The sequence below is a fragment of the Barbus barbus genome (assembly GCF_936440315.1).
Source record: "Barbus barbus genome assembly, chromosome: 3".
Classification (NCBI taxonomy): Eukaryota; Metazoa; Chordata; class Actinopteri; order Cypriniformes; family Cyprinidae; genus Barbus; species Barbus barbus.
Genome location: NC_136731.1, coordinates 30,213,083 through 30,236,552, shown reverse-complemented (window position 1 = coordinate 30,236,552; position 23,470 = coordinate 30,213,083). Strand labels below are relative to the sequence as shown.

Sequence of the window (23,470 nt, the reverse complement as noted above, 5' to 3'; positions counted from 1 at the left end):
TGTACAGAACTACGCCATTCTGACAGGAGTCTCAGAGCAGTCTGATTTGAGAAAGGGGATTTTTTAAAAAAAATTACTTTTATCATTACAGGAAGGATGTGTACACACACTTCTAATACACATTTATGTTCAAACATCTTGTAAAGTGAAATTTGCATCCGATGACCCCTTTAACAGTTGGAAATTTCTTAAAATAGGCTATAAATTTTCACTGTTGTGATACCAAGATAGCTGAATAGGCCTTTTTTTTCACTGTTGCCACGTTTTGAAGTGACACCCCCTCCCTGGATTTTGATAACCAATTTCCCCCAGAATGCGATTGGGCTAATTTTGAGTTGAAATTGGGCTGGTTTGTTACACAGACCAGGCAAGCCTGGTGACATATAACTTAGGGTAGGATCTGCTTAAATAAAAGCATGTAAAGGTGACAAAAAATATAGAAAATTAAAAAATAACGCATAACACTGGGGAGGAAAAAGAGGCATGTTTTTTTAAATGGATGTCAGAGGTGAATCTTCAGTATAATAAACTGCTTTTATGAGGAAACAGCTTAATCACGTAAAGGGATAGTTCATCCAGAAATGAAAATTCTGTCATTAATTACTCACCCACGTCGTTCCAAACCTACAAGACCTTTGTTCATCTTCAAAGGACACAACTTAAGATATTTTTGATGAAATCCGTGAGCTTTCTGACCCTCCAGAGAGATGTAACTGAAATGAACAGAAACACAGTAAGGACATCGGTAAAATAGACTATGTGACATCAGCGATTCAACCGTAGTTTTACGAAGCTGCAAGAATACTTTCTGTGTGCAAATAAAACAAAAATAATGACATTATTCAACAATTCTTCTCCTCCAAACCATGTCTTCCACCACTATCGAGAGTACCTCTGCACGTAAACAACTCATGCGCATGATACTGCTGATGTAGAATATGAGCCTGAATGCTGTAGAACGCTGAGCCTTGTTTACGTGCTGAGGAAAGCAATGCGCATGCGTCGTGGTACTCTTCATAATGGCAGAATATGTGATTTGGAGGAGAAAAATTGTTGAAAAAGTCATTTTTGTTTTGTTTGCATTCAAAAAGTATTCTTGCAGCTTCGTAAAATTACTGTTGAACCTCTGACGTCACATGGACTATTTTACCGATGTCCTTACTACCTTTCTGGAAACATTTCAGTTGCGTTGCTGTCTATGCAGGGTCAGTGAGCTCTTGGATTTCGTCAAAAATATCTTAATTCTTAATCTGTTCCGAAGATGAACAAAGTTTTTACGGGTTAGGAACGACATGAGCGTGAGCAATTAATGACAGAATTTTTGGGTGAACTACCCTTTAATGAATACACAACCTATCAGCTAATCGCCATCATGTTTACGAGAATCATCAACATTATTGATTTATTTTTGTTTGCTTTTATATTTTGCACAGAGAAAATGCAGTTTTATAATAATATAATAATATAATATAATAATAAAGAAAAATCTCATTTAGAGAATACTGAACTCACATCTGTATTGCGGTAAAAATATTATTTAACTACCCAGCTACTTAATCACTATAGTTTCACTGAAAAGCTACAATATGCTACCACCTCACTACTGAGAAATACAGTTCAAGTAATAGCATTGCTACTTTTAGCAACACTGCTGCCTATTCACTGTCTCCTGTGCAGTGTGTTGCAAATATAAAAAGGTAAATGAACATGCTGTTAATGGTTTCCATTTTTCGTCATGTGCTCACAGCCAGTGAAGCCCTCCCCTTCCACACCACGTCTGTGACTGTACACAGGACGTGTGGAAGATCCCTGGAGCCTCTATAACAACTCTCTCGGCTTCATTAGCTCCATGCAGGCCCGCATGCTTGTTTTCATTAAAACAGGAGATTGCTTTTTAAATTGTTTTACCTCTATACGACAGGACAGCCGGAGCACTTATCACAATTAAAGAAAAGAAAAAATGCAAGACTTTCTCTCTCTCTCTCCACGTCTCTATAAGCGAGTGCTACCAAATCCAATAAATCCTTCCGTCATGCATTTCTCCTAAACGTTCTCTAAGATCCAATGAACGAAATAAATATCAGACGCTGGGCCTTTGTCTTTTTTCTTCTCTTCTTCAGAACGAGAGTGCTCTCTGTGGAGGAGAATATCTCTGTGCTTTGGTGTTTGCCATGTGCGAGAGAGCAAATTGTTTTGCAGTTAATTAGGGATCTTCTTTAAAAGCGAGAACAAACAGCACAAGGAGAGAACACTAATTGAGGAAGAACAAAACCAATTCAAATCAATAGCGGCTTTTCTCCATTTGTTTGCTCACCGCACGGGGAGTTGCTGGGAGAATTGAGGGGCATTTAGGGGGGTGGGGGAAGTGGGAGGGAAGCCACCGCTGGGATATAAAGCTCGCTAAAACACACACCATGCACCCGATGCCGCTTTAATTACATCCCATACAAAAAGTGGGAGAAGGGGTGCGTTTATTGGTCTGTAAATCTCACTGCAGGGGCCTGCTAGGGTGTCATTAGAGGATGGATAGGGGGCCGTTGCACAAGGCCCACACACCATGCACTGTGACGCTTAAAAGAAGCATCGTCTATATAGTGGTTGTGCGGTTACATTGTGTACAGCAAGAAAAAAAGCTAGGCTGTGCAGGTAATTACATTAGCAACAGCAGTGAATGTGATGAGGTGAGAATGTGACTAACCTGGCGTGGATATATTAGGAAACTTATGGATATTATATCATATTTACGAATTGAACGCACACGAACATCAGCAAAGTCATAAATACAAGTGGGAATCTCAGAACTTTCTTTAAAAGGTTTGTAAGATATGGTCAAAAAACACATTCTCTTACACCAGGTTATTGTTCATTGGCTACTACAAATATGCCATTCATGGGTTTATCTCCCCTAAAAGTGTAAGCATTGAGCATCCCAGACAAATTTTTTAGAATGTTCCAATCAGATCGGTCAATCTCTTTCCAGCTCAATCAGTAGCAAGAGTTTGCGGCATGGTTACTGTAGCAAGCTTAATTCAGAGGGTGTTTATCTGGTTAACATGGTTGACGTGTTACATGCTATAGTTTTGATTTGGTTACAGAAGTCCAAGCCAAAATTAAAAGTGTATTTTTTGGTTTCATTTGAGACACTGAACTTGTGAAGTTTCTTACTGAGAAGTTAGCTAAACAGAAGGTTTTTTTTGCCACACTTGTAAGCTCTTTAGCTCTTAATTGTCAAACCCCTGATAACATGGCAAGATATTGGAAGAATAATAATAATTGTGTGGGTGTGATGAGTGTAAGGGGTATTTGCAAAGGTTGTCTGAAAATATGCTTCATTTTTATAAATCCGCTAGGCAACACATAGCATATTTCACTTTAAACCCAGGGTTTCAAAGTTGGGGGTGTGTCAGTGAGAAAATATGACAGACATAATCCACCTTATTTTACAACCTTATTATGATTATCTGCCAGAGTTGTGCAACAGTCAGTCAATCTTTGTGGATACCATAGGAATGAATGAGAACAAAACTGAATTCTACCTGCAAAATTATATGACAAAACAGCATTTTCAGTGTAAACTCTAAGAATAGTTAAATCCCAAACTGATGGCAAACATGTAAAAGACTAGCCTACAGATTGTTGATTCATTAAATTACAAACTGTTTTCCTAAGCAGTATACTCAGCGCAGGGAAGCCCTTCCTTCATTGATACCTCAGGTCTCCCTTCCTGCATATCACATTGTTTTTACTAACCTTGGAGGCATGCCTTAAAGCGGCTTTTGGTGCTTCTGGTTCATTTGCAACTAAAGGTAAAACTCTAGAAAAATAACAAAGTGTGGTAAATGGTAAAAATATTTCACTACAAACCATTGTGTTTGTAATTACAATACAATGAAATAAGATAGCATAATGAGCTGTTTTGTACAGCTAAAAATAACTGTAATGGGATGCCATTGGAAGCCTTGCACAGCCTTGAATTTTTTTTTTTCATTTACAATAAAACTAGCTAAATTGCATATACAAAATTCAATAGCATTGTAGAGTTATGATAAAACATCTAACATTTAAATTTACAACACCTTCATAAATTAATTTAGAAGAACAAAAAAGTAAAAGCACACTCAGTGCACATTCTTTACTCAAAATTTAGAAACAGAGTAAATAAATAAATCTTGCAGAATTTTTTGAAGGTACATTGCCATCTTGCTCCGACCAAAGTGACTCGAACGCCCCTGACATTGTAATTACAACTTACCAACTTTTAAATACAAACTTCCCAGGTGGAGTTGAATGCACAATTAGTATCTGTTGTGGATGTGCCAAGCTGATTGCACAAGTAAGTGGGGAGAATATATGGCAATCTCTCTCAAACTGTATGCTGATAAATGACTTGTGGGATGTAGCCATTATGAATCTTATTATTCCATAGCAAGCTTTACTTTGCTGTTTTGTCTTCGTCCATATGTTCTCTTTTTTTTAAGGCCAACTTCGGTCTTTCAGATGGCAGATTCTTTGTCATGGGGGATGATTTTAATTGGATATATATATAAACTCTAAAGGGGTGGAAAAAAAACAGTAAGAGAATAAAAAAGATCAGAACACAGCAATCCCAGACAATGCCTTTGAGGCACATAATGAGCTGTTGTCAAAGGAAAATAATTTCATTAGCTGTCACAATGAAAGCTAAACCAAAAATGCTCACTCAGCACCGAGCCTCAGAGAAAGCACCAAGATGACATTTTGAGAATGAAACCTCCATATTCTCATGTACACACACATTATAGCATCATTATGATTGTGACAGGAAGAGTAGGATTTGGGGTAATTGTTCTCATTCTTGTTTATACCGTTTTGTTTTATCCCAGTCTGGAGTGCTGGACGTGGGTGAGGGAGATCTTCTTGAAGGATCAAATCATGTGGGAGTCAGCTCTGAGTGACGGCAGGCCAGGGGAATAATTTGCGTCCACAGATTGCCCATGACTCCGGTCGCATCATCTCATTTCCCAAACATGAATTTCGGTGGCTGATAAGATGGGTCATTTCTTTGGCAGATAGCATCTTGTGCTTAGCAAAACGCTCACACGGGCCACAGCGTTTCACATGCCTGCAAATACTGTATGTTTGTGTGAGTCATCCAAATATTAATACCTCAAATGCGGTGAACACACGCACACACACACACACACACACACACACTGTACTGTTTTGAATTTTCAAGGCCAATTTAGATGTGACTCCACATTGAACCCAATGTTAACAAGGAAATTGTGTTTTTTATTTAATAAACTAGATGTGTCATGAGAAATGCTAAAGTTCAACTTAAGTGCAAATTATTTATGAACCTTTTAGACAAATTGTCAAACTTTTCTATTCACCTTTTAAGCTACAAGAGAGGAAAACTATTTATTGTTTTTTGAAAAGAAAAAAATATTTTTAAAACCATAAAACCAAAGCTATACAGAAAGACAAGTATAAAATATCTCTAGTCTTTCTCTAAATGGTCAAAATCCAAACAAACTTTATGATTATAAATATCAAGGTATTTTTTTGTTTTAAATAACCACCAGAATGAGCTCATGATTTGATGTCCAGTAATGATATCTTTTCAATTTCATATTCAAAATTGCAAATAGCAATGTTTTCTAGTCCAGGGGATTTAAACTGTTTGATGCCAAGGACCCACTTTCTATCATATAATATAATATAATATAATATAATATAATATAAATGAGAAAAAAAACAATGAATATTAAATATAATTTCATATATTTTAGATGTTATTTTCATATATAATATCTAGTAATATAAGGAGAATAAACACTGAATATTATGTGATATTTATTATAAATACTAGGAAATTATGGCCACGCTATTTTAAGGCCCAATTCTCCCTATTACCAAACTGTTAACGACTTCTGCCTCAAACTCCTAATTTGCTGCTTATTAATGGTTAGTTAGGTAGTTGTTAAATTAAGGTATTGGGTAGGATTAGGGATGTAGAATATGGTCATGCAGAATACATGCTTTAAGTATTAATAAACAGCCAGTATGTGAATAACAGGCATGCTAATAAACAACTAGTTAATAGCGAGAAGCGGTCACTATACTGAAGTGTTACGTGAATTATTAACACAACACTAAATAACTGGATCTTACATTGTCACAGTTTTGAAGCCAGAGTCACAGACTCCCTAGAATCCCCTTGGGGTCCTCAGACCACATTTTAAAGACTTTGTTCTGGTCAACACACACACACACACACACACACCATTACAGAAACCGGACAAAAACACAGTTTTACATTGAATATCTGTATTATAAATAGAACATATTACATATTCTCTCATAAATACATCAATAAGTTATAACTTTAATGGTTTAACTAGCGTCTCATTCAGTATCTATGTGTTTGTGGCTTCTGAGACCTCGCATCCTTTATTCCTGGAGCTGACCTCGAAGTCATAAACTGTTCGGCTGGCAATTAAGCAGACACTCTGCACCCTTAATAATAATAATAATTCATTACATTTGTATAGCGCTTTTCTCCTTAAGCTCGTGAAATTCTCCCTCTAAATCACCTCGCACTCACCCCACGCTCCACAGTGTCAACTGATATATGCCTTTTATTTCTCTTTTTGATAATTGTCCAATCGATACGCAACAGCTTAACTTTTTTCTGCATTATGGGATAGCACTACCTGGCAGCCACACGGTGAGTAAAAAATGAAGGCTAGTGACACTAAGCCCAATCAAAACACTGCAACTATTCACCTCACAGAGACAGCACCGCTACACACACAGCACTAGAGAGGTTAGGAGCTGTACAAGAGTAGGCAGAACAGATCAATCCAGCGCCGCTTATTCAGGAGAAGGCTATCGATTTGTGTGTATCTAATCTCAAAGTCGTTTTCATTAGCGGTTTGACCAGGGATCTTTGAGACACATGAATATGTTTACATAGCTTACTTAAAAAAAAACAAAAAAAAAACAAGATGATGCAGGGGACAAATTACAAGCCATTAATGTGTAGTGATAAATCTGAACATGCAAAACCTTAATAACAGTATGCCTTTATCTTTTAAACGAATGAGAAGGTAGCTAAGAAATGTTTTTTTTTTCTTCAGAAAGTGCTTAGTTACATTATTTACACAAAGCCTATGAGTCATCAGTGCACATAGGTGGCGGACTCGAATCACATTGCTATATACGACTGATCTATAACAAGCGTTTGGAAATGCCAGTATGATTTTTCTGTGATTGAAAACCAGTCTTTTCGCCTGAATGATAGATACATCCAAAAGTATTATGCCTAGAGGATAAACAAACTATTGCAATCATGCAAATTAAGCATTTGAAATCACAGGGATGCTGAAGTCCCTTAGAAAATGGCACATTGTGTTTCGTACAAGGTGCATAGATACACAGTTATGTACTATTTGAATTCTGTATTGCAAGACGGCGTCGACTGCGTTTGATCTATCTGGCTGTTTCTAATCCTCATCCTCAAGGATACAGAAAAACGAACTAGTAGCTTTACAAATCTCCGCTCTGCCCAAACCCAGTGATATGAATCTTCCAGAAATACAGCGTTATGAATGATAATGTCATTTTCACTTTGCAACCATCTTTACTTTTTTTTTTGTTTGTTTGTTTCTTGTTCCCTCTCCCTGAATGTCACAATAGTGCGGACACTTCTGCCAGGGATTCAGCACTTCGCACAGGCTGCACGGGAGTGCCGGCTCAAGTCATGTGTGGGAGGTAATAATATTTTGGTATAATGGGTTTAAGCCACTGAATTAAACATTAGCTCATCTAAAATACAGACCAAACAGGGGGAACAATAATTAACCGCAAATAAATAATTGAAGCACTGAACATTGTTGTTTTTCAAATTGCTCACTCGGGGTTAGTCGTGTTTGTTCCTCGTTTGTTGCATAGGCCACGCTTACTGTCGTATAAACACCAAACACTGAATGCAATCTCAAGCTGGAGGAGAGTTACAGGCTTTCCTGGAAGTGTGAAAGCCAGGAAGAGGGAAACGTTTGACTTGTGGTGAGACTGACTGCTTGAATTCTGGTCCCTTGGAATCATGTCCGAATACCGCACAGCTATATACTGAGGTGGTCCACCTGAGCCCTTTGGTAAAATCCTGTTACAGTAACATGGGTGAGCTTTCATGACCCTGAGCATACATGTCACACACATACAGGCAGACAGAGAGATACACGACCAACAGTCTCTAGTACGCTTGCTCGATTAACCCTGAGTGGGATTGACATACTCCGGGTTGGTGTAGGAGAACCCCAGGAACTCGTCCTGGTCCAGATTCATGATAAACAGCTTGTCGGTGGGTGTGAGATCGATGGCCATTTTTGTGAACTCCCGGTCAAAGTTGCAAGTATCTCGGCTGTTTCGCTGGAAAAGAGAAAGAAGATGGGAGTTAGCTGCATTTACAACAATATTTATAGCTTAAAGGGATCTTAAAGGGGTAGTTCACCCAAAAATGCCAATTCTGTCATTATATACTCATCCGCATGTTGTTTACAAACCTGTTTGATGTTATTTTTTCTACTGAAACACAATGGAAGACATTTTTGAAGAATCGTAATGCAGCTTTTGCCATTTGGTCACATCTGTCAAGCTCCAAAAACACCATAAAAGCAACATTAAAAAGTATCACTCATATCAGAAGTCAATAACACAGAACGTCATTGGTTTTCAGGTGACAAAATTATGTTATGATATCAGACTACCAAGCTATTGTGTGACTTCAGAATATTTGGATTATAACAAATGATCTTTTTGGAGCTTGACAGCACATGGTGATTATGAACTGCCATTCAGAGAAAAAATATTCACTACTCTTCAAAAATTTGGCTTCTGTAAGATTTTTCAATGTTTTTGAAAGAAGTCTCTTATGCTCACCACAGCTGTTTATTTGTTCAAAAATACAGTATAAACTATAACAGTATTTCACAATATTATAATTTAAAATAACTGTATTTCCAGCAGTCTTCAGTGTCACATGATCTTTCAGAAATCATTCTAATATGCTGATTTGCTGCTCAAGAAACATTTCTTATTATTATCAATGTTAAAAACCAGTTGTCCTGCTTAATATTTTTTATACATTTAAAAAATGCATCAAATATAAAGATACCAATTTAAATATAAATATTTAAATAAATATATGCTTATATAAATATAATATAATATAATATATAATAAATATTAAATATAGATATGTGCATAAAAATAACAGCAAATGGCTTTGGATTAACATGAGGAGAGTAAATAAAGACAGTATGTTCATTTTCATCTGAACTGTCCCTTATAATCCACAATTATCCACATTAAATAAGAAGCTGAAAAGTAGACTCCAGGCAAAAGCCCAGCTGTGTTAAAGACTGAAGAGGAATTATGTGCCAAAGAAGAAGGGATTCCGCTTCAGGAGAAGAAGCTATAACACGCAAGCTCTTAAAAAGACGCCCAGGCCACTGATGAAACTCATATCTCACTGACAGTCCCCATCTAGAGCTGCTGTGGGAGACGGCTCGCTGCATTGACACACTGTGCGTTACCATTTCTTTTATGAGATGCTAAAGCGTAGGTACTGCTGGCCTTTCTCTTGTACTCTATATGCCTCTGTCTCTGTCTCTCTCTGCGAGAGGAGTCTAAATGAAAGGGGCAGACAGTTTGTTAGGCCCACAGGCCTGTTCTTACTGGGAGAATTCCTCTCTGCTGCGCTACTGCTGCTGTGGCCTTGTGTGCAAGCGCGCCCGAGGGAAGAGCCAGCCTGGCTCAGAGGACACACACACACACACACACACACATACACATTCAAACACACTGAGTGGGAGGATGGCGAGGGAAAGAGACAGACTAAAAGAAGGAAACAAAGGAGGGAAGGTGGGTCAAAGTTAGCTAGAAAGGGATGGAGGGAATGTGACAGAAGGTGTGGAATAGATGGAGGGGATGGAGAGAAAAAACAGGGAAAAGGAGAGAGGACTGAGCCTACTCTGGGGCTAGACATTGTTAATGCACTGCTTGGCAATGTAAATCCATAAAGGCAAAAGAAAAGCTAGCGTGGGGGGAGGGGTTGCGCTCAATATGCTAAACATCAGTGGAGCAAGAAAGCTTTGGCGACGCAAATACTGCGTACCAATACACAAAATGTACACAGAGCGCTAAGCTATGTTGTCTTGAAGAAATATGTTTGATATAGGGTCGTGGGGCTGTCATCTCAAACTATTGGGGAGAAAAAAACATATTTCTGAATGAACGCCACTACATTGCTGTGTTCAATAAAGTCAATATGGAAGCCTGTTTCTGCCTCAGAGTAAAATAAATGAATAAAAATACATAAAAAGTAACAATTTCTCATACAATTTTGTTCTCACAATTGCATCTTTACATCTGACCACTGTGACTTTCTTATCATTGTGCATTCATATCTCACATTTGTGATTATTTCTCACAATTTCAGCCTTTTATGCCACATTTGTGACTACTTTGCACCTCACTATTTTGACGTTTCTCATAATTTCAACTTTATATCTCAAAGTTGTTACTGTTTCTCATAAATGCAACTTCATATCTCACTATTTTGACTATTTCACACATAACTGTGTTCATCTTGCAATTGTAACTGCTTCTCATAATAAAATCGCCTTTAAAGTTGTCCAAATGAAGTTCTTAGCAATGCATATTACCAATCAAAAATTAAGTTTTGATATATTTAGGAAATTTACAAAATATCTTCATGGAACATGATCTTTACTTAATTTCCTAATGATTTTTGGCATAATTTTGGCCCATACAATGTATTTTTGGCTATTGCTACAAATATACCCCAGCGACAGACTGGTTTTGTGGTCCAGGGTCACATATCTCACAACTGCCACTATCAACTCCGATTTTGTAACAGTTCTGACTATTTCTCATAATTGTGCCTTCATATTACACAATTGTGAACACTCCTTGTAATATCGACTTTATTTCTCACAATTGTGACGGTTTCTCATAGTTGCAATTTACATCTTACTATTTTGTAAATTTCTCCAGATTGCACCTTCATATCACACAAATGCTACTATTTCTCCGAATTTTGACTTTATCCACTTTATTTTTCAATGCGGAAGTAAGCCCTTTTCTGTGAATGTATGAGACTTCAAATAGTCACATTAGCCGCTGTAGGGAAATAACGAGAAGAATAACAACGTGCAATAAAAAGTAAAACTGTTTGCACTACAAACCAGTGTGTTCATAATTAAGATAAGACACGTATCTGCAATATCAAGCAACAAATCGAGCCATTTTGTACAGCTAAAAATAGCTGGAAGCAAATGACACCTGAAGCCAGACCCATAAAATTTACAAATGGCCGCGTCTGCTTATATGGGAAAAACAAGGTGGATCTCTCACAATTTTGGCTATTTCTAGTAATTGCAACTTTATATCTGTATAAATTCTATAACTACAACTTTATTCGTAAGAATTGCAAGACCAGTAGTATAACTGAGACATGCGAGTAAAATGTATTATTTACTCTGAGGAAGAAATAGGATGACTTACTTTCTTATTGCGTGTTCCTGGTCGTATTGTAAACAATTAATCAATGCACATTATTCTGAACCAAAATATTTTTTTTGTCATAATCTTTAATCAAAATGCAATAACGTGCTCTTATTGTGAAACTGTGTTCCTTTTTGCCAATGCTGCAGGCTATTCCAGAATATTTTCTTGTTGAATATCCTGTTTCACTTGAAAATATGTCACGTTCTGGATGTAAAATTGCTTGCAAATGGCAGTTCACACTGACTTTTAGACATCAAGTGAAGCACAGAGAATAATTATGGTGGCCCGGTATATATAAGAGTGCTAACCTTTCTCACAAATTAATCACAGTCTGTTGGATGTTTGCTTGGATAATAAGGCCAAAATTGAAGCCTGTCCTGGAAAAACAATGCAATTCAGTTAAGTTATTATTTCCAGCTAAATAATTCAGCTTTCTGGTCAGTGGCGGGCCTGAGGGAATTGTGGGAAGTGCAGAGTTGTTTTAGGCAGCATAACGCTTGGTATTAAAGAAGCATTCAGTATGTTTTGAAGACAATAAACCAGCAACGACAAAGCAGTGTGATCTCTTTTTTTAAAGGCAATGAACACACCACCTTAAAATGACAAAGAACAGAGACAAGTCGCTTTCAGGTGAGCAAGACAGAGAGAGAGATGAGAGTGTGTCAAAGCACAGCAAAAAGGATTTACAAACAACCAAGATCACAGATGCAGAGAAGACATTTGACTCCAAATATTGGTATGCAGATCACATCAAACAAGAGAAAACTGGGGAAGTGAGACGGTCCAGAAGAGCGTTTGAGATCTCCTGGCACCCCGCACACGGATAAAAACAGCTACAGACAGAAAGAATACAGTAGACAGGAGGAAGATATATGATACAACAACAGAAGCACATTTCCTACCTTATGTCCATTTGCTGGTTCAAGCACACCACAGCACAGCGAAGCACACAAGCCACAACTCCAGAGTGATGGCCACTAGATTACCTGGGCTCTCAAGAGCCAAACAGTTCAGAGAAAAATGGCACTGGGCATTGGCATGGAAACCTCAGGACTGTAGGTCAAGGCAGACGAGATTCTGAATGACTAGTTCTAAATCTAGTAATTATCCTGCAGAGTTAATGAGTCTATAAATCTGGCTACTGTTCCATGTATAAGTGTGATACATTATAAGATACAGTGGGGTCCAAAAGTCTGACAGCCTACAAGCCTGGGATACAAAATTTACTCTAGAAATCTCTAGAAATAAATCATGTTCCTGAATTTTATAAATGTAAACATAAATATAGGAATTAATAATATAAAAACAAAAATATCTAATGATAATAAAAAAATAAAATTATTTAAATTAAAATAACAAAGTTCAATAATTGTGAAAAAATAAATAAGAAATCTGGAAATAATTTAGAAATTTTATATTAAAAAGTGCATTATTAATATAAAAAAATTAAAAATAAATAAAATGTACATACATATTAAATGGCATAAGAAAACAAACAAATAATAAAAAAAATCAATTATGCTCTATTCTAAAATCAATCAGTTATGCTGATAGTATAATTTGTAATGAACAGTATATTCTTCAAAGCACTAAAAGATGACATCACAATTAGCGTCACTCATAAATCCACATTTAGATACCTAAACGGGTAATTGACCTTTGGAGGTATGTGGTGCTGTGTAGTGTTGGGTACCAGGAACTGAAAAAATGTGTGAACCGTTAACATCAGAATGGATATAACAGATCAAAGAGCGTAAAAAGAGCATCCAACAAAATATTTGTCATCCTGAAGCTTCACTAAATGATAAATGACACTAATTAGAGATGAATGATGGTCTCAGTTGACAGGAATATCCATGCTAGCTTGCCATGCTGATGCAGGCCAGTGCCATTCTGTGTTGATTAGATACAGGTCTGTTTGACAAGATGAGATTAGCACGGGCGCACTGAACAGCTCGGTTTCCATAAACAGGCTATGATGCACATTGACATATAAGATAGTGGTGGATGACAGCGGAACATGGGACGTCGACTCGTTGAGAATACCAGGATGAGCCCATTTGAATTTTTCATACAGATATATAGCAGAGATAGAGTTTGAGATGCATGCTGTACCAAAAGCCCCGAAGGGAACGATAATAAAAAAAACAGCTCTCAGGTAGGAGAGAAAAGACGAGAGACATCCAAGGTGTTCATTTTGCCAGACTTTAATTCCAATCGTGATTCTGTAATTTTGTGCGATACTAAGGCACAGAGATTTCTATAAAGGAGCGGATTAGCGGCGAGCTGATGTCAGCGCAAGAAGAGAACAGCAGTATCAAACGCTGACCTGTTTTCAGCTGATAAGCCGCACACACTTCGTGCTAACCGACTCATTTAATTTGAGGCTGCGACATTCAGAATTAATTAGCACTCTTGTGTGGAACACAGACTCAACTGTGTACCGCATATATGTAAACCAGCAAGTTTGAACGATCTCCGAGACCCCCATGCTGATTTTTACGGTGCTACTTACATAAGCAGGCCAACCACCACTCTAATTTTCACAATAAAGGTTCGCAGCATGTTTAATATGGCATATAAAGCGTCTCTCTAGTTTTCACCCACCCTTATGCATGTTCTTCCCATATGTCATTGGCTGAATGGTGGTGGAACAGGATGAAATGTTCTCATGTTACGTAGCAGGCATGAAATATGCAGAGCTTAGCGTGGGCTTGTGCTGCACACAGTCCAAGTTGGTTTTACACGGGCGATGCTCTGAGCAAATTGACAAGACTTCCTCTGCCAAGCAGTTCAGAAACACATACAAATAATGCTTTATGTGATCGAATAAAATGTCGCATCAAGGTCTTAGAATAGAAAACAGTCTTTTGTGTTTCCAGAGTTCACATTACAGGTGAGTTTGAATTTCAAGGGTATATGCACTCAAAACTACAATGAGGGAAACAACGCAAAACCAAACAAAGGCTATTGATGTTTCAGTTTTATTTAAATGCATACTCATGTTTTTTGTGGAAAATACTTTGGCACAAGAAAAGCATTGAGGATGTATGAAGCAAAGCACACAGAAAGGTCAAGAGCACTCGCTAAAACACTAGGTTAGTTTTCTGTAATTCATGCATAAATCTTCTATGCACATTTTATGGTATAGAAAACACAAAAATCCCCCTTTTTCATTTATTTTTATCTACAATACTGACCACATAAAATTCATGACATTTAAGCACATTTGACACATTTTATACATTTTATTTGCTTATGTTATTTTAAGACACTTAAAAAAATTATATCAAAGCCCTACACTGAACTGCTCGCTATATTTTTTTTTGGCAGAAATTACAAATGCACAACATCTTTTTTGTTTGTTTGTTTTAACCAAAAGTGTCTTATCCTGCAAACCACAACATCTGGAAACCTTTGCCATTTTAGAGAGGTTATCCCTTCCCTGAAATTCTATGATATGATGAAGATATGATATGAAACCCCAGTGGTTTCCAATAAAAACCACTGGCCGCTAGTCAGCACGGATAACCTCTCAGGGAACTCTGTTGTCTGAGAGGATCTGACCTGTTTCTGTGGATGTGTGGCTCTTGTGGCCTTTCCAGTTCCATTTAGTGATATGGTATCTGTTCCACACAGGGACTTCGCTGCTGTTACCGCTGACATGAACAGGGCTTGCATTTCTAGACCGACTGTCGTATTGGAGTTGTCAGCATTCTAAATTAGGACACCATATTAAAGCACTGACCAGCCCGTGTTGGACCCATTAACACAACAACAGATAGCTTAAACGGACCCCTACTGTCGCTTATGAGCAATGTTTACACGCTTGAATTGTTTTATTTCCAAAGCTACACCGTCTAATTGTGATGCAATTTATTTGTCGTCTTTATATCCTGTTCTTCTCTTCGCCTTTGAAGCACGATATTGTGTTCCACACAAACATTGTGGTATTCTTTCAGAGTTTTCATGTAGAAAGTTTCAGCATAATATAATGCGGCGAGTCTCTATTGACAAGCTTCAAGATGGAATCATTCAAGCGAAGTGAAGCTATATCAATGCGTCCCAACTAGACTAATTTGCTCATACACAAGCTCTTCAATGAAATCCAGGGTAGAATTTTGAGATATTACCCATGGGTGACTGCTCATTTCTTTGTCATCGTAAACCTCAATGATGTTGAAAAATGCTTCCAGATCGTACCCATTGAAAACATGCATATCTAACAAAGTCCGACAGGTCTTTTAAAGGTTATTGGCTACAGCGCTAGCTCGTTTCTGATATTAGCACTTGTTCTCTTGTCCTGTCTCAATCTGTAATTGTCTCAAGCAGGAGGTAGTTGATATTTAATGTGCCTGTCAAATACCTCTCGATTAAATCCGGCTGACCTTTAAGCAGAAGTCAAGTGTTAAACAAGGAAGAGCCAACAGGAACCATCACAGGAGTCATGCTTCCTGTACATGGGTGAGTGTTTGCTCATGGTGTGAGATGATCAGGCAAAAACAGCAGATCACTACCACAATCAGGCACATCCATTAAGCTCTATTGGCCCATACAAACACGCAAACAGGATACAGGCATCCTAAAAAAGTCAGATTTACTCATGCTTCCAAAAAAAGAAAAAGAAAAACTTTGGTCAAATTCTGTTATCTACTAGTCTGTTCAATGCAAGTCAGAGATTAAAGCAAGACTAGGGTTCACTACGGAGCTAACTAACGACATATGTATCATAAACGTTCGGGCAAAACAAAAACGTCATGCAAAAACCTTTTGAGTTTGCATTCCTTTTGAAACAGGCAAAATGGTTTGAGTATAAAATCAGCAGAATATCACGGTCACAGGCTGGATAAGGAGAGCGAGGCTAGCCGTTGTGCATCTCATATGCGATTCATGCACCTTTAGTGCAAATGGCTGAATCGGAACACCGGCGGTGTCCGAAACACACACATCTGAGGATAGTTTAAAAGAGAGCTATGCAATACACACCACATTCAGGAAAGCTGTAGAGAACAAATAGTATAAATACAGCCTTCAGATTGGAACGTTCCTCCAGCATGGACACACTCAATGGAATGTCGTGAAAGCCGACAACGACCTTCAGGCTAATCTACGAATATCGAAATTTTGCATGCATATGTATATAGATGGTTTAGTTTCTGTGCATGGCTGTTTATATACATACACGTGCCCGTTTTATGGAGTGTATGATACATAAACGTAAGGAGGTTTGATGAAGAGGGGGTTTGATGGAGGGCTGGGTTAGTTTTAGGAGGTCGCCCTTAACTCTGGGCTTCCATGGCAGGGTATTCGGGGTTTATGAAGGAAAAGCCCTCGAACTCGTCTTGGTCGAGGTTCATGATGACCTCCTGGTCTGGAGGGGTGAGAACCGGTGGATGGCGGGTGAAAAAGCGGTCAAAGTTCTCTGCATCCCGGCCACACTGCAGGAGGGAGAGAAGAAGAAGAGAGGCATGTAATGGATGGAGGATGATGAACATGGTCAAGTAGAACGTAAAAGAGAACAAATAAAAGTATGAGAATGGATGTGAATGTAAGGGCTGTGACAGGTACTGTGGATTATTGAACAGCATTTCTGGATACATGGATACCTACAGCATGCTGTGGAATAGACCAGCATACTGTATGTCCCTAAAAGGCTGCTCGAATAGCTTTAGGTGATTGTTTACACTCTTAAATATAAAGGTTCCAAAAGGGAATTTTCAGAAGGATTCCACTGAAGAACCTTTCAGTGGATATTTCTAAAAAGAACCATTTTGTCTTAGTGTGAAAAACTAACTTTGTCAACTAAAAATAACCTTTTGTGCAATGGAAAGATTCCATAGATGTAATTCAAGGGACAACAAAGAACCTTTATTTATAAGAGTATACTCCAAAAATTGAAGTCTGTTATGATTTACTCCCATTCATTGCAGAGCTGTATTTTTTTTTTTTTAAATACCTTCCTCTAAAACAGCAAAAAGCATCATCACAGAATCATACAGGTGGTCCAAAACATTTAAGTGCTATATTTGAAGCCATTTGATCGCTAGAGAAACAGACCGAAATTTAACTCATCATTCACAGAAAATCTTGACTTCACTGAAAACTCTTGAAAAGTACTGATATCTGATTCATGTATAAATAATCATTTCAGACAGATCTTTTATTTATTTTTGAAAAATAAATAAAAAGAGAGTAGAAAACTGATAGGCTCACTGATTCAAAGATCTGTTTGCAGTGGTTAACAGCTCACTGGAGGGGAAGATTATCAGTGAATAATTAATTCAGTTTATTCATCAAGCAATCATACTGCATCCAAAGCCATATGAAAAATAGTGCACGAGTTGTATATTATTCATTTTATGGTGCTTTTATATCTTTTTTCAAAGCTTCAAGATTCAGTCCCCTTTCATCGCAAAAGAGCAAACAGAACATTATCCAAAATATCTTCTTATGCATTCCACAAAAAGAACAACATGAGTAAATGATAACAGAGTCAATCTGACCTAATGAAGCACATTGACCAGCATTTTTTCACTGGTTCACCAGTTGCACCAATATGGGAATTCACATGAGCAAAATTGGAAAAAGCCCAAAACTGGTCTTTTCATCATGGCATTGGGTGAAACTTGGAAAAATATGAATTCATGGAGGCGTGTGTGAGACCTTTACACTCATACTGATACAGAAATATGTTCCAGATGTCAATGGCGTGTTAGGGTGTCATTCATGATGCTTTTGAAAACAACAACAGTGAAAACAATAACAACAGCATTAATGCCACCACAAACACATATGCTTCAAGTCAAATGTCAGCTTTTGAAATTGCACTTCCAGTGACATTTAAATAGCTTGCTCATCATAATGGTAAAAAAACAGGTAAGTCCACGCAAGCGAATCTGTAAATGAGAGTGAAATCCTTTGCACTGTTCACTCATGCGGACCCCTTTACATGGAGAGCATTGATCAGTGGCAGTCCAGCACGATATTAAAACTCACCTTTTACAGCCCGTCATGCAATATTCATGAATAGGACTCAGAAGCAAACCATGAGAAAATTCCAAACCTGGCCAGGTCTCTACCTCTGGCCCATGATGAGGTATCTCTGCACCCTCTCCTTTGGCAAACAATACTGTTGGAGCAGCCACAATGAAAGAATAAAAGCTTAGAGCTGAGGCAGCTCACGATGTGATGCATATTACTGTTCAACATATGCATTATTTTATAACAACATATTGTGGCTGCATATTTTGTGATGTACCATGCGGTCATTAGTGGAGAATCAACACCAGCACTGTAGATCAGACATTTTACATACAGACCCACTGCACAGGACAAAATCACAAGCTTTTGACTTCACAGGAGTTCATGATTTCCACCAATCAGAGTGAAGACCTTGTGAAAGTCTATATAGGGTTCTGCTTCTAAGAAGTACAATGGGAGGGCAATCAACTTTGGGTCCATTCACTACAGCTCCTTCAAAATGGAAGAAATTTACTTGCACAAAACACGTCACAATATACTATGTTTTCCCGTTTTCGCATGTTTTCAGTGTCACAGTATTACATTTAGTGAACTTAAACTTTTTTACAAAAAAGAAAAACATTTCAGAAAATAATGGCACCTATGTAACAGACAGTTGAGTAATTCCATGCCGTAGCACTTAAACTAATGTGAATGCTCATTTCTAACCTCTAGTGTGTGTGACAGACTACTGTTCAAAACACTGGGGTCGGTAAGATTTATTAATGCTTTTAAAGAAGCTCTTATGCTCACCAAGGCTGCATTTATTAGAACAAAAAAATTATTACATTTTAAAATAACTGTTTTAAATTATTTTGAAGTGTAACTTATTCATGTGATGACATTACTGATTTGGTGCACAAGAAAAATACGTCTTATTAATTTTGTGGAAACAATGATACTTTTTGTCTTTCAGAATTCTTTGATGAATAGACGGTTCAAGAGAAAAGCATTATATACATATTTTATAATAAAATTGCACAAATAAGTTAATCCATCACTGCACGATTTTTATTAAGGTTTACAAAAACATGTTAAATGATCACTTTTAACAAGTTTTAAATACAGCCTGTAATAATGTCCTTAAATACAGCCTGTACCTGAAAGCTAGGTAAACAGAAGCATTAGTAACACCAAACCCCTTCAAATAAACACTCCCTACGCCACTGGGCAGCCCAACAAAAGCCTAAGCCTTTAAAAGCCCCATTTCATACAGCATGAAATGACCTCATTTTCTTGACTGTACCATTAGCCCAGAATCCTTAGCGTGGACCTGGCAGCAAACACAATAGCTTTAGATGTGCCTCTGAATTTTCAGCAAGAGGATTCCGACTACCATGTGAATGATTTACAACCAATACATCTTATATAAGACAGAGGTGCAATCAAAGCTCAGACTTTCATGGCAAGTTCACTCACTACCTCTAAATACCAAACAGCCACACACACACACACACACACACAAACACACACAGAGTGACAGACAGTGAGAGCATTGAGGCATATAACATCTGTGTGTGGGAACCATTAAATCACCTCGTGCAGCATCTGTGTACCTCTGCATTCAGAAACCTCTCTAATTTAAACTCAAATAATGGTCCCATGCAGTAACCACCTGACCCCTGTCGCCCCGCCACAGATGCATTAGTATTTCCAAACATGATCAGGGGAGGCTGCGATTTATGGATCTGCCTGCTCTCTTCCATACATGCCATATGCCACCTAGGCAAGTGACCCCACAGAGAGTCAAACAACCTGCATCTCGTTGGCCCCTGAAAATTGAGGGAAAAGCTTTTTGGTGTCCTCCTAAAATCACCTGTCCACAGTCATTAGCATCAGGGGGCCACATCCACTGTGAGCAGCCCTTGCTATTAAAGACACACATGTGACAAGCGGCTTTTCTGAGGACTGCTGTGTTAAACACTGGCCATTTACAACTCGCTCTCTCTCACATGCGTCCATCGCTCACTGACGCAGACCTATTCTCTCTAGCACACACTCTGCTTTTATTTGTGAGAAAAAGTGTTTTTCCTCTGCTGGCTCATATCTCTGAGTGACTGCTGCACATGGGGATGAGGGGAGAGGGAATGAAAGGGAGAATAATTTTCTTTAAAGCAAAAGCTACCGAGCATCACGCTCACACAGCCCATAGTTGTCATTTCTGACTACGACATGCTCTTCAACCTTCACTCTGCACAAAGCCTGTTCAAAAGACCATAGCTCGACCCCAGCGTGAAATGATGGAGTCCTGGTGGCTCCTCAAGATTTCTTTACTAGCTTAAGCCATAAGATGCTTTTATCCATAGCCATTTACAGTGCATTTATTACAGAGACAGTCTCTAGAGATACCAGAGGTTATGTATACACACACACACACATTTTACTTATTATTTTCTATATATATATTATGTACTTTAAGTTTATTTTCATCAAGGTTGCCGTAATATTATGAAATATTAACACAATTTTTAATAATCTTTTTTTCAGTTTTAATATAGTGTAAATGTAATTTATTTCTGTAACGCATCATTACTCTAGTCTTCAGTGTTGCATGATCCATCAGAAATCATTCTAATATGCTGGCTCAGGAAACTTATTATAAAATCTTATTATAATCAATGTTAACAATAGTTGTGATGCTTAATGTTTTTGGGTAAACAATGGTACATTTTTTAAAGATTTTTTTGATGAATAGGAAGTTGAAAAGAACAGTAACTATTTGAAATTGAAATCTTTTAAATGTTTTTCAGTAAATTTTAATCCATTTATAATTATTATAATAATAAATTGATCAAAAGTGACGGTAATAGTTAGAGAGTTAAAGTATTTTATTAATATTTATTTGTGTGTGGATGTGTATATATACACTGTATATCAAACCTAAATATAAACTAAATCTAAATTATAATTCAGTTAATTGACAGAAAAAAACCACACTCACCAGCATTTGCTAGCATGGAAGCCTGCTGGTATAAGCTGGACTTTTCAGAATGAATCTGTCACTCTCTTCACTTGGCTTTGATTCCTTTGCACCTCCACCCATCACTCCTTTGTTCCAGCATGAACGGAGTATGAGGGACAGTGTGTGTAAATGAAAGGGTGAGGTTAAGGTGACCGTGTCCAATCTGCACCGACACCGAGAAGGTGCGGGGTGACATACAGGAAGTGAGAGGCGCTGGCAGCAAAGAGGCTTTCAGAGATCCACCCTCCCGTGACTGGCACACGCGGGCCACCGCTGTCAGTCTTGTACCGCACAGGCAACAACAGTCCATCTGCTGCAGATACAGCCAGAGGCATTCCACCTAGAGCTGGCTGACATCCCAAGCAACAAATCAACAGTCACTTCTCACCTGCCACCAGATAATTCAACAGCACCAGCAGAGAAATGAAGAGCTCCGTATGGTGGCCTTCCCCTCGTTCTGCTCCAAACCTGAGCTGTAAAGTCACTCTGACTGTTTCGAGGCCCACATCCCTCTTCACATCCCCTGGGTCCGATTCCCTAATCCACCACAACGCAGTGATCCCTTGCCAGACAGTGCTGTCACGCTTAATTTCAGAGCCACAGGCTGTGATGTGTAGAGGGACATGCCATCCAAATCCTACGTCAGACTACCGTGTTTCCCAGCGGAGTGAGATCTGGGTGAGGAGGTGCACAGCAGGAATGGGGCAGAATCTAGGGAACTGTCCTTAATGACCAGCCTGACTTCAGCTCTTTAACTACAGGCTCTGGAACTTCAAACGCACATAATAGCTTTGAAAACAACACCTAGTGAGATTCCTCATTGCCTACATAGGCAGCTGCCTTCTAAGGCGGCACTGAAAGTAAGTGATTTTGAAAACTACATACATAGGAATGCGCTCAAGTATCACATGGAACATTCATCTCACACTTGATAGAATAAATATAGACGACATGAGGAACAATGTGACACTTTAATAAGTATAACTACAACATTTTCTGGGTAAAATCATTTTGAATTATAAGCTTATATCATAATCATAGGCCAATATTAGTGATTCTTTTTTAGTTTTTCATTTATTTATGGGGTATGTAATTTTGACATTCATTTGCATTTATTTTATATTACATTTGCCATTATTCACTGATTTAAAGGGATAATGATAAATTATAGTAAACTGTTTTTGGACGTGATTTTACACCTTATTTCAACTCATCTGAAAGTGAATTAACCATATTTCACAGTGTATATTAGTTTGTTTGGATGCCTTAATTCACAAAACAACACTGATAATTTTCATGTTTAATGTAGTATTATTCTTATCTGTGGACAAAATTGAATTTTTAATATTGACCATCTAAAAAAAATATTTTTGATACCGATACAGATAAATGAATTTAAAATTGTGGGGCGAATAATCGCTGCAAATTATTCTGTGGATAAACTGTTTGAATGAATCAAACTTAATCACAAACAATTTCAGACCTTTTTGCAAACCGTCTTTCGGATGAGACGTTAAACCGAGGTCCTGACTCTCTGTGGTCATTAAAAATCCCATGGCACTTCTCGTAAAGAGTAGGGGTTTAACCCCGGTGTCCTGGCCAAATTCCCTCTACTGGCCCTTGTCTATCATGGCCTCCTAATAATCCCTATACGCTTGATTGGCTCTATCACTCTCTCTCCTCTGCACCTGTAGCTGGTGTGTGGTGAGCGCACTGGCGCCGTTGTCCTGTGGCTGCCTTCGCATCATCCAAGTGGATGCTGCACACTGGTGGTGGTTGAGGAGAGACCCCCCCCACATGATTGTAAAGCGCTTTGGGTGTACAGCAATACACAATAAAAAGCGCTATATAAATGCATCATTCATTCATTCATTCATTCATTCATTCATTCATTCATTCATTCATTCAGTTTGG

The 23,470-nt window shown here is 38.0% G+C and overlaps 1 protein-coding gene across 2 annotated transcripts in view; it reads right to left on the bottom strand.

Annotated features, from left to right (window-relative positions):
- Positions 1–7,656: 7,656 nt before the first annotated feature.
- prkcbb (protein kinase C, beta b) overlaps positions 7,657–23,470 on the bottom strand; it is a 134,436-nt gene continuing 118,622 nt past the window's right edge. Inside the window, exon 17 of one of the 2 annotated variants that reach the window (XM_079394292.1) lies at positions 7,657–8,412. In XM_079394292.1, coding sequence (XP_079250418.1) covers positions 8,254–8,412 — 159 coding nt within the window. In that variant the 3' untranslated portion in view covers positions 7,657–8,253. Of the gene's footprint in view, positions 8,413–14,536; positions 17,013–23,470 lie in introns of those variants that run through there. The other variant, XM_079394291.1, reaches the window with a different exon arrangement.